This window comes from Rhamphochromis sp. 'chilingali', assembly GCF_963969265.1.
Source record: "Rhamphochromis sp. 'chilingali' genome assembly, chromosome: 5".
Lineage (NCBI taxonomy): Eukaryota > Metazoa > Chordata > Actinopteri > Cichliformes > Cichlidae > Rhamphochromis > Rhamphochromis sp. 'chilingali'.
The window spans coordinates 35238187-35265890 of record NC_137932.1 but is presented as its reverse complement, the minus strand read 5'-3'; the positions used below and the strand labels follow the sequence as shown (position 1 = coordinate 35265890).

General features: G+C 41.1%; 1 protein-coding gene across 3 annotated transcripts in view; it reads right to left on the bottom strand.

Moving 5' to 3' along the window:
* Window positions 1–27704, bottom strand: part of bach2b (BTB and CNC homology 1, basic leucine zipper transcription factor 2b) — a 102027-nt gene that overhangs the window by 7997 nt on the left and 66326 nt on the right. For all 3 annotated transcript variants that reach the window (XM_080881835.1, XM_080881836.1, XM_080881837.1), the window contains 2 exons: window positions 18104–19615; window positions 1034–1240 (listed from right to left, as the gene is read on the bottom strand). In XM_080881835.1, coding sequence (XP_080737961.1) covers window positions 1034–1240; window positions 18104–19615 — 1719 coding nt within the window. The remainder of the gene's footprint in view (window positions 1–1033; window positions 1241–18103; window positions 19616–27704) is intronic.

Sequence of the window (27704 nt, the reverse complement as noted above, 5' to 3'; positions counted from 1 at the left end):
GTTTGTGTGCGGCTACATTACATGATTTTGAACACAAGAAATGGTATTATGTGTTGTAATAGATGAACACAGAACCATAATTCATCTGTGATTTTGCTGATAGTTAATTATACTTCATTCCGTAATACTGATCTGGGGTGTCTGTAGGATGGCAGTGAACGACACCAAAGAGCCACTGATCCAAAAGAATGTCTGACCTAAATGTATGATTTAATAAAAGAAATTGCACTGACTACATTGTGAACAGCAAACAAGGAGTTTTGAAGAGAACAATGTATTTGAATCAAAAGAGAATATGTAAAAATCAATGTAAGAATTAGCTAATGAAATCTAAGTAAGATTGCATAAACTGCATGAAAAATGAACTATATTGATATGTGACTGAATGCTCATATGTAACGGAATCTATAAATTTGAGAATAACATAGAAAAGATAAAAATATGATAAAGTGGTTTTCATGAAGTAACCTTTACCCTAGTTAAAAGTGGGTGAAAGGTTGGAGATGGAGAAGCTGATAAGGTGTGGCTGGACATCAGGTGATTATATGTAAACAGCGTGATTGGATGTCCAGAGAGGAGGAAAGAGAAAGGGAGACAAATGGACAAAAAAGTATAAAAGAGGGTGCCTAGGAACATCTTTTTTCGGGGAGTGGGGTGGGGGGGGTGGGGGTTGTATAGTTAGTAAGTCAACACAACAAACATTGTCGTTAGAAGTGACACCCAGAAGGATGGCTTCTGTAGAAGAGGGATCCCTTGCAGAAGAACAGGATCAGCTCAGTTTAAGCATCAGAATAAATAAACAGAAAGAAGACGGGGGACCACCGCAATCTGACTGCACAGAGAGAGTACAGCAGGGTTAGGGCTCCAGTGAACAGTCATTGGAGAGCAATGGTTTGAAAGTGCTGAGGAGAATAAAATGTTACTGATTATAATGAAATGGTTATAACTAAGGTGAGTCCGTGTCCAAAGAAGAGAGCAGCTTCTCACTGGGTGACGGCTAATGACAGTGTGTTAGAACAATCAATCCACTCACCAGCTTTCTTATCTCGCACTCCAAGTTGAGGATGCAGTCGAGCTTCCTCTTGCGACAACGCTGTGCTGCGATGCGGTTCTTACTCCGCCGCCTGATGTCATGAATAAACTCAAGTTGCTCTGAAGTCAGTTTGTGCATTTTCACCAGCATTTGGAAGTCATTCCTTGGAAGATTTGTGATTTGATCTACAGGAAAAGGAAGCTTGACCTGGCAAAATAAGGAAAATAAAAACACTGCGTAAAGGATAAGCATTTTTTCAGCTTTAAGACCAAAGACTTTCCAACTGTTGTATGGAGTCTGATATGTACCAAATTAATTATTTAACATTAGTTCTACATTCAGTTTTATTTTAAACTAGTATAAACTGACTGAATACTTTATGACTTTAATTAACTCATTTTAAACAAATAACCAAAATAGAAGAAAAGGCACAAAAAAAGCTACTTTCAGCTGCTTCATTGCGACAGATGTTTGATTTGAGAGTTTTTACACCGAATGCCATTACTGATAAAACTCCAAAGGGGATTTATCTCGCTGGCTGGAATCAAATCAGCAACCTTTGCTTGCTAAGCAAACATGTTAATGACTACACAATTAAACAAATAACTAAGATTAAAGACTAAAATGAATGGATATGGGCAATGTTAGTTTGAAACAAATGAATTGTGAAAGAATATTATGCAGCCAACCTAATGAGTGCCATCTACTACAGAGACATTACATATAAACAACATAAAAAGTGTTACAGAAACATGCACCACTGTGGTAAAAAGGAGAAGAAATGAATGCTCTAGCAAATCGCTGTCTGTCTGAGTGGTGTCCAAAAAGCGATGTGGGCTTTATAGATAATTGTGAAACTTTCTGGAGGAAACCTGGTCTTGTTAGGAGAGACGGCATTCATCCATCACTTTGGATGGAGCAGCTCTTATTTCTAGAAATCTGGCCAAATTTATTAAACCCCCAAAACGTGACTATCCAGAGTTGGGACCAGGATGCAGAGTTGCAGTCTTACACGCCTCTCTGCAGCTTCTCTCCTCCTGTTATCCCCCCAAACCCCATCCCCTTAAAGACTGTGTCAGCTCCCAAACAGACAAAAAACAAACAAACAAAACAACAACAACAAATGATTTAAAGATTAATAAAAATCACAAAGAAAGAACAATACAGTATCCACATCTGCACCACAGAGTAAAACAGTGAAATGTGGATTATTAAACACTAGGTCTCTCTCTTCCAAGTCTCTGTTAGTACATGACTTAACAATTGATCAACAAATCAATTTATTCTGCCTTACAGAAACCTGGTTACAGCAGGGTGATTATTAGAATTAGAATCAACACCCCCGAGTCATACCAACTATCAGAAACCTCGAAGCACAGGTCGAGGTGGCGGTGTGGCAGCAATTTTCCACACCAGCTAATTAATCAACCAAAGACCAAAACAGACTTTTAATTCACTGGAAAGCCTGATGCTTAGCTTTGTCCACCCCAGCTGGAAAACTCAAAAACCTATCGTCCACCTGAGCATTATTATTAGGATGTACTAAAAACTCCTTGAAAAGCCTTCAGTTAATCCAAAAGGCCGCAGCAAGAGTCCTGACAGGGACTAGAAAGAGAGAGGATATTTCTCCTGCCTCGGCTTCCCTTCATTGGCTCCCTGTTAAATCCAGAATTGAATTCAAAACCCTGCTCCTCACATACAAGGTCATAAATAATCAGGCCCCATCTTATCTTAATGACCTTGTAGTACCACATCACTCCATTAGAGCACTTCGCTCTTGCACTGCAGGCTTACATGTTGTTCATAGAGTATTTAAAAGTAGAATGGGAGGGAGAGTCTTCAGTTTTCAGGCCGCTCTTCTGTGAATCCAGCTTCCAGTTTGGATTCGGGAGACAGACACTATCTCTACTTTTAAGATTAGGTTTAAAACTTTTTGCTTCCTTTTTGCTAAAGAATATAGTTCTCACTCACTATGTGTTAACAGACCTCTGAATCACTGAATCATACTTGTTATTAATCTCTGTCTCTCTTCCACAGTCTTTAATCCTGTCTTCCTTCTCTCACCCCAACTGTTCGCAGCAGATGGCCCCGCCCCTCCCTGAGCCTGGTTCTGCTGGAGATTTCTTCCTGTTAAAAGGGAGTTTTTCCTTCCTGCTGTTGCCAAAGTGCTCACTCATAGGGGGTCATATGATTGTTGGATTTTTCTCTGTATGTAATATTGTAGGGTCTTACAATAACATTTTATTTCTAGTTAATTATATCAATAATAAGGGCGCCCTCTGTGATGCTGTTTGTTTCTAAGGTGATGGCTTAGAAATATGACTTAAAGCTCTGAAACTTTATAATGGATCCATTGAAACATTTAACGTTGATGTGTCCTAGCCTATTAATGTAGCTGTGGAAATTGCTTGCTTGATTGTCCCAGATCAAAGTGTTCTTGCTGTCTTCTGGATTTGAGGAGCCGCAGCTTCGGCAGTGTAAAAGGGACTTTCCAACAGATTTTCTGTTTCCTTAATCACCTAATTAGTACATCCACATTTCCCTGACAATGTTAAAGAGATCTCAGATGGGATCCAAACTAGAGCAACTTGATGTTTCTATCACTTGGTATAGTTAGATCTGTCACTGGTCCTCTGCTTGTCCACTATCACTATGTCCAGTTAGTTAGCCATCAGCAGTGTTTCCTTCTCTTAGCTTGGTCATTCTTGGTCATGACCTCATCTAGTTGCAATAACAATTGCTTCTTTAACCAAAGAAACAATCAGAATCCTCAATGTGCAGCAGTGAGCTTTAGTTGTTTATAATATTTTTCTGGATGTTGGGTGTCGAAAAATCCAAAGATGACATCGCCGGAGCTGCTCTCGTCCCCAAAATAAAGGGAGTATTTGGCAGACATGACCTCCCAAAAACAGTTTGAAGTGACAACAGGGCACGCTACAGCTCATGAGAAGTTTGCAGAATCATTGGATTTTCAGCATGTCACAGCAAGTCCTCAAAGCCCCCAGACCAATGCTTCAGCTAAAAAGACAGTTTAAACTACAAATTGGATATGCACAAAACCCAGAGAGGACAACAAAGACCAGTGAAATACCTACAATCCAAGAGTGACCCCTAGAACAAATTGCAAGCAAAGAAAGCGGCATGCCAATGATGCCAGAGGTTTCAGTACAACAAAGATACCAAATCTTTGTTGTACTGAAACCACAAAACTACATGCTGGAGCGCATATCTGGGTACAGGAGCTCCCGCAATGCTTGTCTACCTGGACCCGATCACATCAAGCCCTAACAAGATATGTAATACAAGTAAATAAGTCCTTGATCTATAAATCACTGAAAGCAACACATACACATATAATACATGTTCAAAAAAGGGGAAAAAAAAAAAAAGAAATCAGTTGTATTTGCATGTTATGTTTTCTTGTGATATACTAAGATCAGTATCTGTGCTATGGTGGATCTTACTGTAGCTTGATGCGATAATATAAGGCTGGGTAAACAAAAATGTGTAGGTGTAATAAAAGCTGGACCTGGATTTACTGGATAGACTAGAAGTCATGATACTTGGTGTTCAGTCCTGATGCCAGTCACTGGGACCCAAACCACCCTAAGGCTCCAAACCAGTGTCTGTCTGTGCCTATTTCCTGGAATATAAAACCAAAGAATAGCAAAAAAGCCAAGACTCTACAAAATGGGAGAAGAAAGTTTGTGGATCAAGAGTACCTGACCAAATCTCATGAAAAGAAAGACTCATACCAGCATAAAAAAAACCACTTAAAGAAAACGGACTCCGTTCCCAGATGCTAGGGCTCAGAGTGTTTTTTCATTTACATTGGCACACCTGAGCCAATGGAGGAAAAAATGAAAAAGAGGGGAGTACCTTCAGATTGTCTAGGCGTTAAGAGCAACGTAAAAACTACAACTACGGGGAAACTGAGATATCACTCCTGGGAAACAGAAGATTTGACATCACGCCAGTGCTGATAGAGCCACATCAAGTAGAAGTTACGGGGATTTCAAAGAAACAAAGACACTAAGTGAGTGTTCCCTGTGTCTAACTGACACACCAATCAAGAAGGTTCGATGATTGTAATGTAATGTCAAAGAACATGATCACAAAGAAAGAACGAGAATAGCCAACATTTTCTGCTGTACTTCCCATGGTTTCATAGACCATACTAGACACTGTCAGTGCTACTCCTCAGCCTCCTATTAGCCATATCTATGGTATTAATTTCAGAATTCTATGTCGCCTTGTTCTCAAGTTATCACACTCACAAGGTTTTCGGAAAACTTACCCTGACCTTGAGGTCAAGATCACTGAGATTTGAACGTGTCCAGGAGTTTTAGTAAATGCAACTATGGTATCAATTTGAAGTTGAGTTATTACAATCATAAGATTTTCAAAAAACTTGACCTCTGACCTTTGACTCTTATTTATTTAGTTTTGAACTTGTGTAAGATTTTTTTGTAGATGCACCTATAATAGATGATGTTACGTTGTTCTCAGGTCATTGCATTCACAGAATTAGGTGCCCACGCTGTCCACCCAGCAGGGTGACAACAATAACTCATTAGCCTTTTATGGCTTTGAGGTAAAAATGAATACATTGCCTACACTAATATTTCTTTTTTAAATCATGATTAGCTAATAAACCGCTTATCAGCAATAATTAAAGGAGAAATGCGTCCTTTCTGTTATTGTAGGGTCTTTACCTTGAATATTAAGCATCTTGAGGCGACTGCTGTTTTCATTTGGGGAGAGCAAGAATCAAGGATTAAATTTCAGGCATTAGGGCTACATACGGATACAGGGGGGATGTCTGTGCTTTGCATGGAGGATTAGCACAGAGAAGCACAGCTGTGCATTTTGACTCACTGGTGTAACCCTAATTGTGAAGTATTTGTCATGGTCCTGGGCCATGTGGGCCCAGTATTCTTAGTTTTCATGTATTTTTGTATTTTGTTCTTTATTTAGGCCATGCTTCCTGGGTTGATCTGTTACGTTGTTCCTTATGTGTTTTCCCTTCGTGACTCTTACCCCCTGTGTGCCCCTCTGTGTATTTATGAGCCCTCGTCTCTCTTTGTGTTTTATTCTATGTTTTCCCCAGCCCGTTATGTCTGCGTTCTCCCCGTGCTCTCTCTCCTCCTGTTTGAACCTCTGTGTACTTCCTGTTTTACTTTGCCCATCTCCCATCAGTGTTACGTTCACTCCTGCCGTGTCTTGTTATGATTATCAGTGTCACCTGTGTTCCCCGTGTGCATCCACTTCCCCTGATCATCCCTCATGTGTATTTAGTCTCTGTGTTTCATACAGTCTGGGTCGCGTCGTCTGTGTTCCCACCCCCTGTGTTCCGTATTTCCAGCCATAGCCTTTCCATAGTTTGTCCAGTTTAGGTTTCTGTTGAGCTACTACTCATATGCTGCCTTCACTCTGTTTTGTTCCTTTCATCAGCCATAATAAAAGGCTCGCTTTTGTTTAAATCCACTCCTGCATCCTCGCTTGTGTTCGCACCTGGGTCCACCATACACATTCCCGCACGGTCTGCCTCCGCAGACCGTGACAGTATTTAGATCAAAGATAAATAAATATACCTTTCCAGTCTTTATTGGGACTGGAAATAAAAGCTTCCAAGAACTTATCTATCTCCACTGCAACATCTTCAGGCATCTAGTAGAAAGAATCCAATAACTTAAAAGCTGAAAGAAAAGCATGATAATTCCACTGGGTGGCATTTGACACAGTTTACCAGTAAAAATGCATAGATGGGTATTTCTTCACCTAAATGTATAGTATTACATAGTTTACGGTTAACATGGAACACCGGACTGCTTCCTCAGGAGACTTAAGACTGCAAGTACGTGAAAGTACTTGGATATCATACCAGTCTGGGACAGAATACTTAAAAAACTAACTTCCGCTTGTTTGTTCATTATGAATACTATCACCATCTTGTTCTACTTAGGGGCTGGCAATGAGTTTCTGGATAAGAATATTGCCTTTCCCTCTTGAGAGACTTGTCTTTTGATATGACTTATGAGAACCCTCTGAATATCAAAAACAAACAAACAAAAAACGAATGAACAATAAATAAATAAACCAAAGGTGGACACAAATGAACCGTAAACCTTCTGTATAGTTATTTGACTGATGTGACTGACGTTTACTTTCTCTTTGAAAAAGTTTATAAAAATAAAGTAAAAAAACAATACAAAAATGCGGAAGAATGCCTTTAATGTTTACGTATGTTAGAACTACAAAATAATATATATCGTGTAGTTCCTAACTTTGCACTGTTTATTTTCTTTAATGATTTAAAAAAAAAACAGTTTCAAAATTTTAAAATTGAACGTAATTTAAACCCCACAACAGTTAACAATAAAATCTTTATTAATATCTTAAAACTTGGCTTTTGTTACACATCACGAGATTAATGAAGGATTACATTTTAATTTACTGGTAATTTTGAAATTAATCTACCAGGTAAACGATTCTCTCTCTGGGTTTGCTTGCTGTCAGACAGTTTCTAAATCTGACCACAAGATGGCAAAAAAGCCCCACTCCACACGCCTGAGAATAAGCGACTTGGTGAGATTTCAGCTCTCTGTGCCTCATATTTAACACACAGCACATCCTCAGCAGATGGGGCAAAGGTGATCCAAGAAAAGAGTCCCCCTCCATCTGTCCCCTAGTACCTGGAAGTGTGCCAGTTTGACAGATTGAGAGGGGCAGTGACTTGTCAACCTGATCTAAATCAGTATCAGGTGAACTGTGGGTGCATGAGTATCTGCACTACTTAGCAGCAGTCCTCTTATGCTGCTGAACAAAAGAATTAATGTGCTAAATAGATCTTTAAATAGGCCAGGAGAATCAAATCCAGAAAGCCACCAGAAGCTTGGTCGCTGATATGACAAGAAATCAAGGTTGTATCTGTTTATTCTCTTTCTCTCAGTCTGGAGAGCAACAATAAGGCAGCCTCTCTCTCTTAGGTGATGGCAGACCTTACAATAAGCATATCACAGGCAGATCCACCCCAGTGGTATCTGTCTGCACCAGAGAGCTGTAGCTTTAGGCAGTGAGGGAAAGAGAAGAGGCATAACAAAGAGCCAGAGGAAGACAGCCAGAGAGCTTGGCAGGGATGAGAGGAGTTGCAGCTCTCCCTTTCTCCTCTCCCCTTCCCTTTCTCTCTCTGTGGCTTCCTCAGTGGAGCACAGGAAGAACAAAGTCAAACAAAGGAGGAAGAGACTAGATAGAGATGCAGCTCCACTATACTTGGCCGATGGGGCTCGGCAGATGCTCCCTTGAGACCTTTGGACACTTAGATGACTACAGACAGAGGTACGGCAGAGGCAGCTCACCTCTGTTTCTCCACCAGATTGTGTACAGCGGTGGCTGAGGCATCACCTGGTGCAAGTGCTGCACTCAGGGGGATAAAGCACTGTGCCTACCCATGACAGAATCAAAATGACTTCTCACTGAAGAGCAAATTTAGATCTCAGTCTGTCTCTAGGAGAGGAAAAAGGTTTGAGTTTCCTCATTAGAGGTACAGCCCTCTGAGCTGCCAGGGACCCTCATCTCGACTCGACATCTGCATGCAGACACATGAATAAATAATAACGCAAGCTTTCAAGGCCACACTCAGCTCTGTGTGCTCCTCCAGGGCACGACAACGCCTCAAAGACAAAAACAGACAGACCTATGAAACATCAGGAGCAGCCAGGTTCACACAAAGCCAAGGGCAAGATGACTCCTCGTCTATGATTAGAAGGATTATGTACCATAATGTGGAACGGACTGATATTTCTATGTGGCACACAAGCTATTTAAACTACAAGCCTAATTTAACGATTTAGTGAATTTTTCTATGTTCTTTGTATGTAGACTCAATAATTAACCTGACATTCATGTCTTTGGACCGTGTGCTGATTACTCTAGGATCTTTGGCCAAAACAGGCGAAGAAGAACAAGAGGGAAGGGGATGCCATGACCTTGTAATACTTTCTTTCTCGACTACTCACTAGTACACAGGGGATGGATAAATATAACCACTCCACCGCACTAACGAGTTCAGCAGCACAGCCGGGATGACAGAGTACGCTTCAGCCATGGTCATAAATTCACAGCCAACTGCTCTGGATTTACATTTCTTTGCAGCTCTCCTCCCCACCCTTAGTCTACTTCTCTGGGTCATTATGCTGGAAATGGGGTACAGAGTGAAAAGTAGGGCTCATCTGTTATCAGCAGCGGTGCGGTGCCAGGCATGGGCGACGTGTGCTGTTAAACAATAATTGATGTTCCAGTCTCAAATTCAGGATACAAATATTACTTATGTGATGCTTTCGACTAGAGAAGAGACAAGTTCTCTCACAAATTTGGAGCGTCTGCACACCATGCACTAAAATTTGTCTGACTGCTTATACTGTTGTCTTCAGTGCAACATCACCCTATCTGTCTGCTTCTCTGAATATGAACAATCCAGAACATGAAAACAGCAAGATGAACATGACTCAATGTCTTTTTAATGATGTGAAATGAGGCAGATAAAAAAAAAATTTAATAAAATAACAATGAGCAGGTGGGTACTCATGTCAGCCTAACAATACTGCCATACAATTGCTGTTGTTTTTTTGTTTTGTTTTTTACATTTGCTACAGATCAGTATCAGTCTCATGCCAGTGCCTTCAGTGTAAAGCAGGATGTGGTAATTTACTTTTTTAATGTTGCAATGTTGAAGCTCTTCATTTGAATAAACACCTCCAACTTCTTAGAGAGTTAACCAGCTCTGTGCCAATGCCAGAATGATAGAAGAAGACAATTACTGTCTGGCCTGTAATATTAAACTGCATTTCCTTTTGTCTCCACTAACTACAGATGTTGCCAATTAAGCTATTTGATTCAATTCGATGCAATTTCATTCATACAGTGCCAAATTACAACTGCCACCTCGAGGTTCTTTATATTTTCGGGTAAAGACCAAACAACATCAGTGGGAAAATCCCAACATTCAGATGACCTCCTATAATGAAGTAAATGACCACAGTAAGAAGAAAAAAAATCCCTTTTAACAGGTGAACGTGAAACATTACACACGCTAAAATGCAATCAGTAGGTAAAATTAGAATTCTTCATTGGTGTGAGTTGTTAATTTTTCCAGAAATCTCTTTGGCTGTAGTGATCTGGACTGAAATAATAATATCTGTATTAAATACATGGGCACGACTGGGGCTCAGGAGGAAGAGCAATTTGTTGGATTTTATCGAGAGCTCAGTGGTTTGGTCCCTGCTTTGTTCAGTTACACTTTGCAGGTCAAAATGTGAATGGGCAAGATACTATACAACAAAAAAATGTCCCCAACGTGTGTGTGTGTGTGTGTGTGTGTGTGTGTGTGTGTGTGTGTGTGTGTGTGTGTGTGTGTGTGTAGGGAGTTAAAAAAATGGTATAGGATAAAGTTGATTTGATTTCTTTAGTTTCAGCAACACGCAGGTACCATGAGGAGACCTGCCAGCCAAGCTTGAGTGGGACACCTCGATGGATGATCCCCAGTGGGACAGTTCACTGTGGTCTGCGTTCCACCTGCAGAATCCACCACAACCCTCACTTTACTCCTACACAAATGTATTTGCTCTGGAAGTTTCTTTAAAAGATAAAGCAATTTCCTAAAATTGTCTCTAGTTGATACCTCTGGCATAAGTCCGTGTAATATTTGCCTCTCATGTAATCCAAATTAAAATTGGATTTTATACTGGAATGTGCAGTTTATAATTCTGCATGCGTTTAATTAATCCCATCTCACATGCTTATAAATTAGATTGTAGAGTAGAATTTCCCATGCATGCCATTAGTCAGCATTTAATGAAGATCATGATAATGTTGAGACATTCACTGGTAACTGTTCTGCCCCACTCTGAGCACTCTGCAGTGCCACTGCAAATTAAAAACAATATCAGACATTTAACTGTCAAAATAATGAGTTGCAGAGGAAACAGATATAAAGAAATGGGTTGGCAAATAAGAAAAGTGTGTCAAACTTCATCACAGAAAATCCAAAAACAAACCTTGTAGTACTTGACACTATTACTGGGAATGTGGGTACAAAACATCACAACACTGGTTTGCCAGTGGCTAACAAGTCAACATTGCAAGAATTCTGCAGTTTACCATTGGATGCTAAATGTCTCTGTGCTTCCAGGACCTATGCAAAGCCTCAAAGACGAGAGTCACTGGAGTCATTTCTGTGTCCCAGACAGCCCTGTGTTTTTAGATGTATTGCCCGTATGAAGCATGGAAAGCAATAAACAAACATCCTCCTAGTTGAAACAAGGCTCTCCCATTTTTGCCTACGTAGATGTTCTTACCATCATATTTCTGATTCCATTACAACATTAAACTATAATTCCAAAGAGTACTTTATTTCCAGTTGATGCTAATGTACTGCCTACAATTGCCTGGAGATGGTAAGGTAACAAAGGCACCAGTTACAAAAATTTAATGTGGCATCTTATTCATGTACTGGTATCACTATTGCATGCGCCTAAAAAACAGCTCCAAAGATAACATTATGAATGGCAAATCTTTATTTAGACCACAGCCACATCATATCTAGACTAGAGTAAAGTTTCTTTGGCATTTTGCAAGAGGAGCGGAACTGATATTAAGGTCTGTGCATTTCCTGTCCTATTTTATGTGTTGCCTGACAGGAAAAAAAATATCAATGTGCTGATGTATCAGGACTACTTCCTTATTCCTCCCACTAGCTCTGAGATCAATATTTGCACTGCTGTGGCCAGACTATACGCGAGAATGAGCTTTACGCCCACACCACAGCCAGAGCTGGAGGTCTGACAGCTACAAGGAGACAAACTGGGGTACTAATGCTGCTTGCGCCAGATGCATGATACATGCTCAGCTTAGATAGTGCTGCTAGTGGAGATTTGCCTGCACTGTCATAAGCAAGTAGGACTGTGGCAACCAACACAGCATTAGCTATAGATTTGAGTGATCGAAATTCTCAGGTCTCTTTATTAACTCAACTAGTGACTAGTCGCGTGGTTCTGGCACGCATACAGCAAAAGAGCTCAAATCAAGACCACTAATGTGATCGCTGCCAATAAATGCAACAATCAGTGACACAATTTCATTTATTAAATATGCTACGAATCTGGCTATGTTCTCCCTGTGTTTGTATGGCTTTTCTCCAGATCCTGGAAAAAGTGAGTGGTCCTGTGAGAGGCTGGCAACACTGTCAGGGGTGCACCCTGCCTCTCGCCCTGTGGCAGCTGGGACACTTTTGTCATAGATGTTTAAGATCGAGCTCACTTTAAACAGTTTGTATTCTGTTTAGTCTACAGAAATGCATTATATCTCTTAAATGATATGCTTGTAGCGGCTGTTATATGTGGACATCAGCTCAGAAAGACAAGCCTACATCTTGATTTCAAAAGTATTTAAAAATACATTAAAAAATTATCTTGATCATTTATTTCAAACATCACAGTTGAAATAAATGGATTGTGCCCTGTGTGATGTGGTTATTACACTGGACACATTATTAATGAAAAAAAAAAGGCAGAGTAGTAGTGAAACTGCTGGTTAAACTTTGTATATTTGGTCAACCAAGATATTTTTCATACTTTTGCCATTTTTAATTGATGTTGATTTTTTTTATTTCACTAGATAATAACTGCTTGCTTTGGTTACTCTGATGGTGACAGAGCGCCACTGGTGTGTGGCTAGTTGTGTAGTGCGACTTAAACAACGCCGTACGCTGTATGTTCCAATTTACCATTTGGAATTGAAATGTAATTTTTAGGCTGTTCTTCTGGTTTTATAGCTCAGTGCTATAAATTAATCCCATGTTACAGTGGCATATTTAGCAGGCCCTTCAAAGGCCCATAAATCTGATGGTAGAGGCTGGTATGCATCATGCAGTGAATGTGATTAACTACTCATAGCTGCCAAGCTGCTTTATCTCGCAGCTCTGTTTGTGCAGCAGAACAAAATTCTTTCCACAGTAAAGCACAATCCTGTCATGTAGCTCCAAACCTTGCAACGCACTATCTCGCTCTGTGAAATGAATCACCATGGCAACACTCCACTATCTCTCTCTCTCTCTTTTTGCTCTCAAGTTCAACAAAACCAATTCTGCCTACACTTCAAGCAAATATCAGTGAATGTCATATCATAAGACATGTGCTCTTTTGGAGCCTCCTGGAGCCAAAAGGTCATAAGTTCAAACACTGGAGCAAAAAGACTGTACAATCCAGCTGTCTGGGGAGTGTGTCACAGCTTATTTGAGATATATACAATTTAGTGCTATTAACAGCTACTAATCAAAGGTAAAAAATAAAAATAAATACAATACAATACAACAAAATATTTAGAAAGAGACACTTTGGAGATGCAATGTTTTCACCTAACACAGACAGACAATCATTTGCACTCAAATTCACACCAAACAGCAATTTGGAATTACCAATTAACCCAACTCGTAACATGCATGGCTTTGGACTGTACCCAGAGCCACGCTAACACGAGGAGAACATGGAAAAGGCCCTGACCACACCGTGGATCTAAGATTCAAAGCGAAAATCGAAATTTTGCTTGTAAAAAACAGCATTTTTAGGCCATAAAGTTTTTCTCTGAGAACTGATTTTATTATCTTTCTCTCAGATGGGAAATCTCCTCCATGTTATTACACCAAGACTGGACTTTTTCTGAGAATTAAAGAGTCTATGAATGATCTTTACCGGGTAAACAACAGTTGTCTACATTTAGGAGTCTGGTAGACTGAGGGAGGAGGATGTGAAGGGATGGGGTGGGGTGATTAGAGGATTTGCTGTTATGCTTGTCAGCACTGTTGAGCTGTGTTACGGCTCCATCATGAATGTCACACCTACTCACTTCCAACTCACTGCAACCCCAGACAATTAAAAATTTACTGACACAGGACATTGTAAAGTAGTGGTTGAAATTACTTTGCAATATGCAAAGCTTGGTAGAAGTGTGGCCAAAGGGGGCCAGGTGAGGGTCTCTCACTAAACCTTTACTGTCCGCTATCGTTATCATATCAGTACCATATCATATAAGTGGGTAAAATTACAGATCAGACAGATCTATAAAAAAACTATTCTGTCCTTACGTAAATGAAACTACAACAAAATAACAATTCAGTTTTAGCCTTTGGGGATGCACAATAGCAACTGGCTCAAGGCCCCTTATAGGTAAAGACATTAATACAGAGAAATCCCTAACAATGGGAAGACCTCCCTGAGAGCAAGCACTTTTAAATTTCATCTGGATTAAACAGGGAGCAAATGCAGAGAGTATGGGAGAAACAAGCTCTCTCTTTCAAGTCCCTGTCAGTACCCTCACTCTAGCATTTTGGATCAACTGAAGGCTTTTCAGGCACTTTTAGAAGCTCTTGTGCTTGTTAATAGCAGATGCAAAACAAAATATCTTTAGTTTTGAATATGGACTCCCTCAAATCTGCCTCAGTGTTAGTACCACTGGTGGTTACTCACTAGACATTGGACGTCGGCTAGATGTGCGGACTTGTCTATATATTGGTTCTGTTGGACTACGACCAATTCTGGACATCTGTACAGCATCCAAACCAGGTCCACAATTTGGACGTCCAACCATGGCCCAACTTTGACGTCAGTATAATGTTAACCATTTGAACTTTATACCAGGCCATTTTTTTGGACATCATCTGGACATCCATGATAGATGCAGGGAATTTACATGATTAGTAAATATAATATTTTTTAATTTACAAATATTAACAATGTTGTTATCAACATGATACATATGAATATGGATTATTTATAAACAAACACAATTTATTATGTGTTAGCCTGCTAAATTATTCAGTACCCATGTTTCTTTGTTGTTGTTATTTTACATTTTCCTGTTTGTCTTTAACTGGTTTATTTTAATTAATAGTCCAGTATGAACTGGACTATCTGCTCAACAGTCTTGTTGATACACACATTTTTCAAGCTGCCTGTGAGAGGCTGAGGAGATTTCTATTTGAAACCCACTGTGGAACTGCTCACTTTTGTTTTTAGCTCAGGTGCCTGCCGTATCTTGGAGATGTCCGCTGATCACACCTTTACACATAACTGTTTCTTTACAGAAAACATGCCCTCCACCCTCTGGAAACATGGCACTACAGAGCCTATAGAAGCAGTACAAAAATGACGTCTAGAATGAGTCTGTTTGACTTTGAAAAGACGTCCACAGCCACACTTTAGCCTGTACACAGAGGTCGTACAATAGAGGCACTTTGGACACTAATTCCCCCACCTCTCCCCCCTCCATAGAGCCATCACCACCTTCAAACTGTTCACCTACAACACCCCCCTCCTCACCCCACACAAAAGAGGATTTCACACCACCTCCTCCCACCACAACTCTTCATATTCATGAAGCAGATGTGAGGAAGCAGTTTAAGAACCTGAATGCTCGGAAAGCTCCCGGCCCAGACGGCGTGTCTCCTGCCACCCTCAGACACTGTGCAAACGAGATGGCCCCAGTGTTTTCTGGCATTTTCAACTCCTCACTGCAGGCATGTCATGTGCCTGCCTGCTTCAAGTCCTCCACCATAATCCCTGTCCCCAAGAAACCTAGGATCACTGGACTAAATGACTACAGACCCGTGGCTCTGACATCTGTGGTCATGAAGTCTTTTGAGCGCCTAGTTCTCTCCCATCTCAGGACCCTCACGGCCCCCCTCCTGGACCCCCTGCAGTTTGCATATAGAGCCAACAGGTCTGTAGACGACGCCATCAACATGGCCCTACACTTCATCCTGCAGCATCTGGACTCCCCAGGAACCTACGCCAGGATCCTGTTTGTGGACTTCAGCTCTGCCTTCAACACCATCCTTCCAGACCATCTCCGAGACAAGCTTTCCCAGATGAATGTGCCTGATCCCATCTGCCGGTGGATCACTGACTTCCTGACGGACAGGAAGCAGCATGTGAGGCTGGGAAAGAATGTCTCGGACTCCCGGACCATCAGCACCGGCTCCCCTCAGGGCTGTGTTCTTTCTCCTCTGCTCTTCTCCCTGTACACCAACTGCTGCACCTCCACCCACCAGTCTGTCAAGCTAATCAAGTTCGCAGATGACACCACCGTTATTGGGCTCATCTCTGACGGGGATGAGTCTGCCTACAGGAGGGAGGTTGAACGTCTGGTGTCCTGGTGCAGCCACAACAACCTGGTGCTGAATGCCCAGAAGACAGTGGAGATTATTGTGGACTTCAGGAAGCACACAGCCCCACTCCCCCCCATCATCCTGACTGACACCCCCATCACCTCTGTGGACTCATTCCGCTTCCTGGGTACCACCATCACCCAGGACCTGAAGTGGGAGCCCACCATCACCTCCGTCATCAAGAAAGCCCAGCAGAGGAAGTACTTCCTGAGGCAGCTGAAGAAATTCAACCTGCCAACACGGACGATGATGCAGTTCTACACTGCAATCATCGAGTCCATCCTCACCTCCTCCATCACCGTGTGGTACGCTGGAGCCACTATCAGGGACAAACAGAGACTGCAGCGTGTTGTGCGCTCTGCTGAGAAGGTGATTGGCTGCAGACTCCCATCTTTGCAGGACCTGTACACCTCCAGGACATTGCGGCGTGCAGCTCGGATCTCAGCTGACCCTTCTCACCCTGGACACAGTCTGTTTGACCTGCTCCCCTCAGGCAGGAGGCTGCGGTCCATTCGCACCAGAACCTCTCGCCATAAGAACAGTTTCTTCCCCTCTGCTGTTGGACACATGAACAATAACCATATGACTGTTCCCGCCACTAACACATGACCCTACGCTGTGTTCACTGCATCATTCCATGTTTGGCACTGATCACCACCTGCACTCATGTATATATCTTTCAACGTAGCACTCTTAATTCTTATTCTCATGTATATATCCCATGTATATCTCATGCACATATCTTTCTACGTAGCACTTTTAATTCTTATCCCTACTTTTATTTTTTTTCATGTCTATTTAAGTGCTATTTATGACACCATGTTTGCACTGAAGCACCGCAGCAATTTCCTAATGTTGTAAACCTGCTCAACATTTGGCAATAAACCCCCTTTCTGATTCTGATTCTGATTCTGATTCGTACAGACGACAACACTAGACCTTCAAGAGATGTTGAACGAAAAAAAGACCTTGCCTGGTGTTACAAAACAACCTCTTCAGTGGACCAAAATTGGATGTCCAAAAATGACTTATAAAAGATGTCACTCCAATGACAGCTCTAAATGTTAGACTCATGACACACATCTCTGAAAATGCATAAAATGCATCTATAATATCAAAGCACGTCTAGGTCAGAGACCGAATGATTAACTAAAGGTGGCAGCTTTATTGCTGGAGAACATTCGAACATAAAATACAAGAAAATTAAACTAGGAACTCAAAACAAGAAGCTCAAACTAGAAAACTGGGAAACAGAGAACCAGAAGCACGGAGGAAAAACACAGCATGGTGAAGGTACAATGCAACAAAGGGCAAGGGAAAACACAAGGCTTAAATATACAAGGGAGTAAAGAGGGAATGGGAAACAGAAGGGAAACACAGCTGAGACTAATCAGACATAACGAGACAAGGGGAAGCAAAACTAGATACACTGACATAGGGCACAGAATTTCAAAGTAAAATAGGAAACACAAGACAAGGACAAAGATGCAGACTAGACACTGAGACAGAGACACGACTGACTGGGAAGACAGAAGGAACATGGAGACAAGAGTGACAAGACGAGGAACACGAGAAAGGCAAAGGAACAGAAATATAACACAAGCAGAACCAAAATCCGTGAATAACAATAATCAAAGAATACAACTAAAACACACAAAACACTGGGTCACAGACCCACTACCGTGACAGTTTGTGCTGCTGTAAATCTTGCTTGCAACATTCCTTTTACTACACAATGATTTAATGACCGCTAATGGAGAGCAGGTAAATGCAATATAATTAGTGTTGGTGGACTTGAGTATAATAGTTACACTCTGTGTTAGATGTGAAAAACAATGTTTTATACTCACCTCTGATCCTTGCTCCTGCACGTGGCAGGACTCGCTGTCTCCCTCTGAAAAGGAGCCCGACTCGTCACTAGAGTTGGTGCCATAGGACTGCTCACATTTGATCTTGGGCCTCACCTGGTTAAAAACAACCTCCCCTCCTACACTTTGCTCCTGCTGGTCCACATTGAGACAGCGAGCCACATTAGAGCATGGCGAAGAAGAAAACTCAAACTGGGGCAGGCTGCAGGGAGACCCTCCGCTGCCATCCTCTGCGTAGGAGTATGAGGAGCAGGAGCTGGAAGTTCTGGTGCGAGTCTCACAAGGCGGTGAGCGCGGGCATACTTTGATTGGCACTGGGCAGCTGGTGTTGGGCCTAGGGCGGCACAGGACTTGGGGCTCAGAAGAAGTGGTGCTGGGACAATAGGACTGGGAGGTGGGTAGGGAATGGCTAGCTCCAGCCCACAGCCCCTTTGTCATGTGCTCAGAGAGCTCAATCTCCAAAGAGTTCCCAACAGGGTAGGAATGCGCTGGGTTTCCCAGGCGATTGCAAGCCCCTGAGGAAAATATGACACTGCGGCGGTCGATTTCAACTTCCTGTTTGCAAACCCCATCGCAGGAAGTTGATTTGTGGGACAAACTAGCAGGAAAACCATCCACCTCTTTTGGGGATGCAACAGATAGAGCCACCTCCCCAGTGAAAGGGCCTAAGTCTTTTGTATGATCTCCCTGAGAGTTTCCTTTGTCCTGTGGGCAGATAAGTCTGTTGGCGAATAGCTGCTGTGACGTGTTGGGCAGACTGGAGATGTCAACTCCTTTCTTGAAGAAGGCTCGCAGGCAGGAAGGGGACTTGGGTCTCTTGGTTCTTTCTACAGATATAGGGTTATCCATCTCCATGGCTATTATGACATCCGTATCCCTGGCGTCCTGCTCATCCCCTGACAGGCACAAAGGAATGGCCTCTTCCTCTGCCTGTGGTTCCACTTTGATCTGTGCCAAAGGCAGTGTGCCCTGATTTGCCACTGCCCCACTAATGGTGGTCTCCTTTAATGTGCTTGGAAAACCTGAGGTACTGGTATGTGAGGAGGAGTCATTATTGTGCTTGTTGCAAGCCCACTGGTATTTCCGGTACTTGGGGCATCGCGGCAGATCCGATGCTCCATGGCGATCGAAATCTGGCCGGCTATCTGTGAAGTTACCAGGCATAGCCATCGTTAGCCGATCGTTGTCAGGATCTCGACACGAAGTAAGGGCATCTGCACAATGTCGGGCCATGGGGGAGGTGGGCCTTTCTGCTTCTGATTGCATGTTCTCATCCTCCAAGTTATTTGCTTCTCCTGCCACCTTGTGGCAAAGCAGCAAGCCGTCCTCCTCACTGCGCAGCTGAGCTTCCAGGAAGCGAAAGCATGAGTCCTCGAGGTTGTGCATGCGCAGGAATTCAGCACAGCGGATGACCTCCTGAATGTTTTCTCTGCTGAGTAACAGCTTAGCAGTGTAGGCAAACTGCAACAATGGGGCGAATCCTCTGGCAGTGACCTGCAAAAAACAGGGAAATTGCCAGCATTACTATCAGCGCAGCTATTGTTCAGAGCACTTGGAGTGTGGTGAGACAAACTGACAGCTCCAATGACATACAAAAACACTGCAAAGTACTGGTTAATCTTTTTATTGGGCCAGCACTGAGCATTCTATACAGAAGTAAAAGAAGATCTGGTGCTATACTGGACGTAGGTACGTTGTGTCCATCTTTGTGCTCATAATACCAATCTGTGGGACATTCCAGCATCAACACGTCTGCTCCACAGTCATACAGAGTTGGCTTTGCCTACAGTCCTGCTACTGCTGTATTTGCAAAATTCTTATTTGCATTGAGATGTATAAACACATGCAGTGGTTTATGTTTAGTTACCTATTTTTACCCTTGACATGAGAACTATAAAACAAAGAGATAGCTGTACTTCAAAGCTATATGATAGTAATTTTTAAAATAATTAGCAATGATCTTCACAAACTGAACAGTAGATCATAGCGAAAGTTTCAATATTGATAATAAATTAATACTTTTTGGATAATAATACATAAAAACACTTTTCCTTTCACATTTTGTATGATTTCCACCTATTCCCATTGTCACTATGTGGCATTGGCTAATAGAGGGAAGCTTTCCATTCCATGTTTGTATACTTTATGGAGATCAGCATTAGAGTCACACTAGGTTGTGTTCAGCTCTTTACTCTGGCTCTACCAACCAATTCCTGCAGGTTTATCCCAGGTTAGGTTAGGTACATGCAGGTTAGGTTACTTCACTGGTGACAAACACAGTGAAGGGAATGTGATAGAAGCTACTTTTGAGTGTCCATTAATGTAAAGTCTTTAGCAGATGCTTGTAGATGAAAAGCATGAGTAACATAATATGGGTTTAATAAGCCCAGTGTTTAGTTGTTTAGCTGTCTTTGCTGGGGGAAGCAAGAAGCTAAATTACCCATGGTATTCGGTGTGCTCGAATAGCAGTAGCTTCCAAAGGTGCTGCAGTCACTGTCAGACACCCCAGAGAGCAGCAGCAACAATCTGTTTTTTATAAGGACTGTTGGGGAAACTGCTTTGACTACCAGTGGCTTAACACTTTACACTGGACTGGTTTTTATATGGCACTTTTCTACTCTTCCTAGCATTCAAAGGGCTTTATACAAGACACCTCATTCACGCCTTTAACACAAGAACCTTTTTTTTTTCTTTTTTTAGCTTAAATGCTTTCTAATATTCACACACATTCACACTCCGATGGAAGCATCAGAGAGCAACTTGGAGTCAGTATCCAGCATCTAAGGATATTTATTAGTAGAGTGGAGCAGCCAAGGTTTGAACCACCAACCCTCCGGATTTTGGCTTACCCAGGTAACTTCACCCTGGGTTTTCTGCACTACAAATGTGGTTCACTTCTTACAAGGGTAGATCCCCATGGATTTTTATTCTTTGTTTTCTTTTTTCTTCTGTTGGCGGCGAACAAATTTATAATAATTTTATTGTTCGTTATGATCCAAAAAAATGACTACTGTACTTGCTGACCTCACATCAAATTTGTACTAATTTGGAACTTTATATTTAGTCTTTACTCTCAAACCCTAAAACAGCACATAGTCTGCAAATGAATGAAGAAGAAAATAAAAACTAAAACTGTCCGGAGCCGGTCATGTTCAGAATTTGGATTTAAAATCAGCTGAAAGAACCAAATTTTCTATGATTCTTTAAAAAAAAATAACAGTATAAAAATACGTTGTTGCACTTTACCAAAACCACAAAGTGCACTAAATGTGGTATATTAATGCTGTGTTCTACTGAATTCTACTTACCTCTTTCATACTCCTGGCAACAACAATACAGCAATACCTAACCCTCCTAATCAGTCACATTCATTTCACTTTGATGTGCGACAAACCGAGGTGATTTCCATGTCTCTTTTATCAGGCTGTGGGACAGTAAGCTTCAGTGTTTCAGTGGATCCACTTTACATTTTCAGAGCACTTTACATCACCTAAGAACCTAAAGCAACTAAAGCTGTTCATAAAAAGTAGTTCAAACAACTGTAAGAATATCAAATTGACAATGTACTTGTAATATAAACTAGATAGATAGATAATATAATACAATAAATATAATATACCAGCAAATAATGCCACTCAACTGAGTGTATTTCAGACTAAAAGAAAAAAGACACATAAAACAAAAATATTTAACTTTAGTTGTTCATTATGTCCATTACTCAGTTAGCTACTCTGCAGAAAGAAGTCCAAGTAGGAGCAGTGTAGTATGTACATGTACATATATCTTGAGCTCATTTGTTGTATGGAATGAAGAAGATACAAACTGCCATGTATCGGGGTTTTTATCAGTCCAACAAGTACGAGCTAGCAGAACAAATGTCAGAGAGAGTCTTACTCTTGCTTTGGATTATTTCTTGTTATACTACAGACCAACATATTTACAATTTAAGAACTTCCTAGAGTTTTCTAGAATTTTCCACTGCTCACATCCACATAGTTTAAATTAAAATTAGTGATATCTTTGGCACACATCAGTGATAAATCAGTAACTATTTTAGGTTTCAGGTTCTTAACTAAGGACACTTTAGCATATAGACTGGAAAAGGTAAGTCTACCTCATGAATTACAGCACAAGTATGTATTTTTTTTATTAGTGGGCTATACAAACTTGTAATCAAATGTAATCAAACCTGTAGAAAATATAGAAACCATACTAAATAAAAAAATCAAATGTTTTGCTGGACTTAGTATTGTATGTTTGATTCTTTTCTGTGCTTATTACTTAGATGGTCAAGTTGGTGTATTCCCTCCGTGTTTTCAATTTTGTTTATTTAGTCTCAGTGTGTTTATTTTATTTACTCAGTGTTCCTGACGTTTCCTTCTACGTCATTCCTCTATGCTAAGATTAGTTTTGCGTCTGCGTTCTCCTGTTTCATTATTGCTTCTTGCTTCCTGTTGTATTTTGGTGCCATTTGTCATTTTTGCATTGTGTTTATGGTAAATGTATGGGTTCTTATACTCATACTTCTCTACTCTACTTGAGACCACATTAACCAGACCACATGCCCAATTAATCCATTCATACCAATTTATACAAGCGCTTTTTTCTACACCTATTTGCTTTCTATCTACATTTATACTCTGATAAAACCATTGGGGAGCAACTCGGGGTTCAGTACCTTGCCCAAGTATACTTTAGCATGCAGACTGGAGCAGCCAGATACTGCACTGCTTGTTACTGGTTTGCGATTGATAACTAAATTTTATATTTAAAAAAAGATTGTAATGAAATGAAATACAGTGTAAAATGTTTATTTCATCACTAAATATATTAATGCAGTGTATGTTTTCAATTAAAGTTTATTACAGGTTTCCAAAAGATAATCCTTATTTGGGATTTTATGGAAGTTACATTTTGACTATTATAACAATAACATTTCATCTTTCATGGATCACTCTTCCTTAATTAAAACAAGTCTCTCTTACGACTAAATGACTTCACACTGTAAAAGCTCAACATTCTTCTCCAGAATTTTCAGCTGCCTTTTGCAAGTTTGACTTGCATAATTAGTTTAACTGAGTTTCTCTGTTGCTGTGACATGATTACAAATAGTCTTGTTTATGATCGATAGATATAAGTGTTTAGAATATGAATACCCATTACTTAGGTTACACCAATAATTTATTTTTAAAGTTTTTTTTTTTTTTTAAATGTGCACATTATCACAGTTTGCAGAAAAAAAACACTGCCCCAATGGTAAAAATTAGGACCAATCATTTAACTTGGCGGCTCTGCAGCTCTTAAAGATACATGACCAGCTGTCACAAAGTCAGTATAGTAACACATTAAAGCAGCACCTGGAGTATTTTCCATCCACCTGAGGAAGCCTGTACTGAGAACAAGCACAAGTACAATCAAAAGAAAGATACATATACAAAAGATGTGTGAATTCTATAATATTTTAGTTTATCTGGTGACTTCTAAGACAGGTAATGGATGATGGTTTATCCTTTTCAAAAAAAAGGTGTCTGCTTATCAAAACTTCAGCACAGTCCCAGAGTTGTCACAGAACTTTCAAGGGTCCTCAACACTGGATTAATGTAAACAGTTGGTGTAGATGTAGTAATAGTTTTAATAGTTTTAAGAAACAAGAACACATTAGTCAGGATATACCCTTAGTTTAAGAATATATCCTGTACCTGCAGGGTACAATGCAACTGCGTCTGGAAGCTATCCCTGTTTATCCAGTCTCCAGATGCCTCTGCTGCAATGCGCCTTAAAGTGGGTTCCTGCTCAACAGACTTCTGAGCACAATCACTGACATCAGTCATTGTTAAAAGCAAACTGCTGATGCTGTATCTGTGATGGTGAGTGTGCCTCTGCTAGAGTAAGTGTGAGTGCGTTCAACTGTGACAGATTGGGGTGGAGGGAGGGGCTTTGACTAGACTATCTGCTAATAAGCACAGCACAATTAATAAACAACATACTTCTGTATTTATCCAATAATGAACTTCAATAATGACAGACTGTGTGTCTTTTACACTGCTTCCGTTCTTGTTGCATCTTAAATCATCTTGATGACAGTATGTTAATTTCTGCATTATAAGGCTACTTTACAGATTTATTATCATAAAGTCACAATTCTGTAGGATAAGAACTTATCTGCCATTGCAGTGAGATAATTACACTTGTAAAAACTTCAAGGCAACAAAAACAAACCATGAACCCTACTCAAACCTCAAAAAGTAAAATAAAGTGCTATATAGATGTATTGTTAAAATGTTGGTGTACCTCCACTTTTGTGCTTGCTGTCTGCTCTGGATGTGGCAGGATTGATTTCACTTTTGGCCAAATAAAAGGCCAGTTTTTTGTTGGAACAATCTGCCTCTTGTGTCCTGCACCTTTACACTCTGCACATCTGCTGTGATAGTGGCAGCCTAAGTGAGGCTGAGTGGCCGGCCTGCTGCATTAACAGCAAAGTTGCTGGAGGAAAAGTGCTGAGTGAACTAGGAATCTATTTTCAGCTAGTATCAGCAGCTGCTGCCTGCAGGAGCACATCTTTATGTGTGCCCTGCACCATATGTGATTACTCCACTGTTACAACCAGCACAGCCACTTAATGAAGGAATGTGTAAAAGGAGCAACAAAGGATGGATGGAGGGAGGGAATAGATACTGAAGGTATATAGAACTAGCACAGAAGAAATGAGATAAAGAGAGACTGTTACTATTGGTAACTAGCTGTTAAAGGGAGAACAGTAGGGGAGGGAAGAGAGCTTCCTTCTCACTGGTGCTGCTAGCAGCTGAAAGTCATGGTAAGTGTACAACTTAACACAAAGAAACAAATTAATCAGTGCAACAGACTGGGCCCATTTTAGGGTAACAGCCCTGCTTTGCATCAGAAGTGGATAGATCATACATTACAGGGCAGAAAATTACAAGCAGTGACAAATCATACACACACGGACAATTCACATGGCACCTTTAGGAAACCTGCCAAATATCCTTTCATAAACTAACAATAGTACACCGGCTCTCTCTCCTTCTGCCCTCACCCTGCACTTGCTCTTACTTTCCTATAATTTATTCAAATGTCCTCCAGTGAATTCCTGCATGTCATGCATGTTAATGAGGACATGGCATAGCATCACAATGAGTGTTTCCCCTGCAAAAGAGAAAAACACTCCATCTCTATTGGTGACAGTAGCTTTTGAAGGAACCTGGCATTATTCTCTGTGTGCTCAAACAAACAGTAAGAAGCCCTAATGGAAATGAAACAGGCCCTTTACTGTACGCTGAGATGACATAAGATAAATCTGAGAAGTGGGAAATTGAGATGGAGATGGAGCACAAAGCTGCAGCATAAACGAATACAATAAAACTATGCTTGTACCTTGCTTTTAGTTTCACTACCCCTTGTCACATTATGAGATTTAGTTCAGCTGTGTCTTGTTTTCCCACTTCCCCTGATAGTCTGCTCAGAGATACTGAGTACAGCATCTCTGTAATTCTGAGACAACTGGTAGCATAAGGAAAGTGTCATCCTCAGTGGCAACAGAAGCTCAGACGTTCCTGGTGCTGAGCTGTGGGGAAGTATACCTCCCCTGACACTGGATTAAATCAGATAGTGTATGTCTAATCTGCTGCCAGTACAGCTTACAGTACAGGCCAGACACTGGGAGGACATGACCTCACCTCCACTGTTTAAGACACAGCAAGATTGTGATTATAGTGTTGTTTTCTAAAAAAATGTAGAAAACCGAAATAAAATGCTAGGAACATGACATTCAGCAAATGTTGTTTATTCACTATGCTTCTATAGAATACTTGCTTAGCCCAAACTGATGGAATGCCTGGTTATGGAGGTTAAAAACAAAGACCATAAACGTGGGGATTATACTCCTCTACTCTCCCTGGCACACTCAAAACAGCATCTTAGGAATGATACGTCTTTGCTATATCATTTCTCGTCCTGGCAGAGAAATTGCCCAAAGTGCCAGTGTAGCTTTAGTCCCTTTGCGCGTGTTGCGATGCAGTTAGGCAGTATTCTCCTGAACAATAGGTGTCATCACTCTTTGCTACCACTAGCACTTTGTCCCGTACTGCCTGGCAAAGGACAAAGGACAAAGCTGTTGGCATATTGACTACTTCTGCCGGTTGTGCACCTCTTGATTTTTGTAACTTGACACATTGTCCTGCTGCTATCGTAGCTGGGTTGAATACATGTTGATTTTTACCAGCATTTTAATGATATGTCAATACCAATTGCGATCGTGGCTCAAGAGTTGGCAGTTCATCTTGTAATGGGAAGGTTGCCAGTTCGAGCCCTGGCTAGGACAGTCTTGGTCGTTGTGTCCTTGGGCAAGACACTTCACCCGTTGCCTACTGGTGGTGGTTAGAGGGCAGCCAGTGTCCGGCAGCCTCGCCTCTGTCAGTGCGCCCCAGGTGGCTACAATGTGGCTGCCATCACCAGTGTGTGAATGTGTGTGTGAATCGGTGGATGACTGAATGTGTAAAGCGCATTGGGGTCCTTAGGGACTAGTAAAGCGCTATACAAATACAGGCCATTTTACCATTTACCACAGCTCAGAGATTCACAGATTAAACAGAGTGAGATGTTGCAGCAGTTTGAAAAGATGAACATTTGTGAATGGTGACACTTCTTGTTGAGGGCAATACTGCAGTGGCTACCTGTGGCACAATGGCGAGCTTAGATTGATTTGTCTGGGTGTTGATGCCTCTGGTGGCATTTGAATACAACGGGGCCCAAATAGAGGCTCCCTGCTGTATCGAGGGGGTTGGGTGAGCACTACTCCCACTGAAGCTCATTCCCGTAAAGCCGCCTCTTCATCTCCTAATCCCCATCTTTAAGGAAGGCAGGGGTCTGTCTCTGGGCTCTTACTACCACCATCTGTCTAACAAGCTATATATGTGATTGTTCAGCGCCGGTGCTTGGTATGGGGTCAGACTGTGTGAGGCACCTTCAGATGCATTTTGCAGATGGAGTCCTTGATCAAGCTGAGTTGGTGGATGGAGTACCTCAAGACATTTTGCCTTGTAAGTGATTTAAAAAAACAAACAAACTGTAGGCAACAACAACTACTTGGTAAAGCTTGGAAAAAGATGACTGAAGAGCTATTTGTAGTCTTATTCATAAGAAGCAAAATCACAGTGGAACATAATGCTTTTCTGTTCCAGAAGTCACACAACACTGATTTCACCAAACATCTGTCTTTGCTTTCAAACCAAGACAGTCAGTTATTGGCATTGCTGCAAGAGGTTGCTTTTAAGGACCAGGTGAACAAGTGTCATCTTAGAGGTGGGAAAATACTGTAACAACAAAACATTAATGTAATTTTCTAGCTGATCATATACTGGGGCATAATTATAATGCCATCTTGCCATAGGCTACAGTAGAGGATGAAATATTCTATGAATTTTGATGCGTCCAAAACTCTCTCAGCCACAGACAGAGTCAAATTTAAACTACGCAAATTTATAATTTCTACATTTATAAGCAAACAGACGCTGCTAATTCATTTCATTCATGGCTCAAAAATGACAGAACCAGTAATGTACTTGGT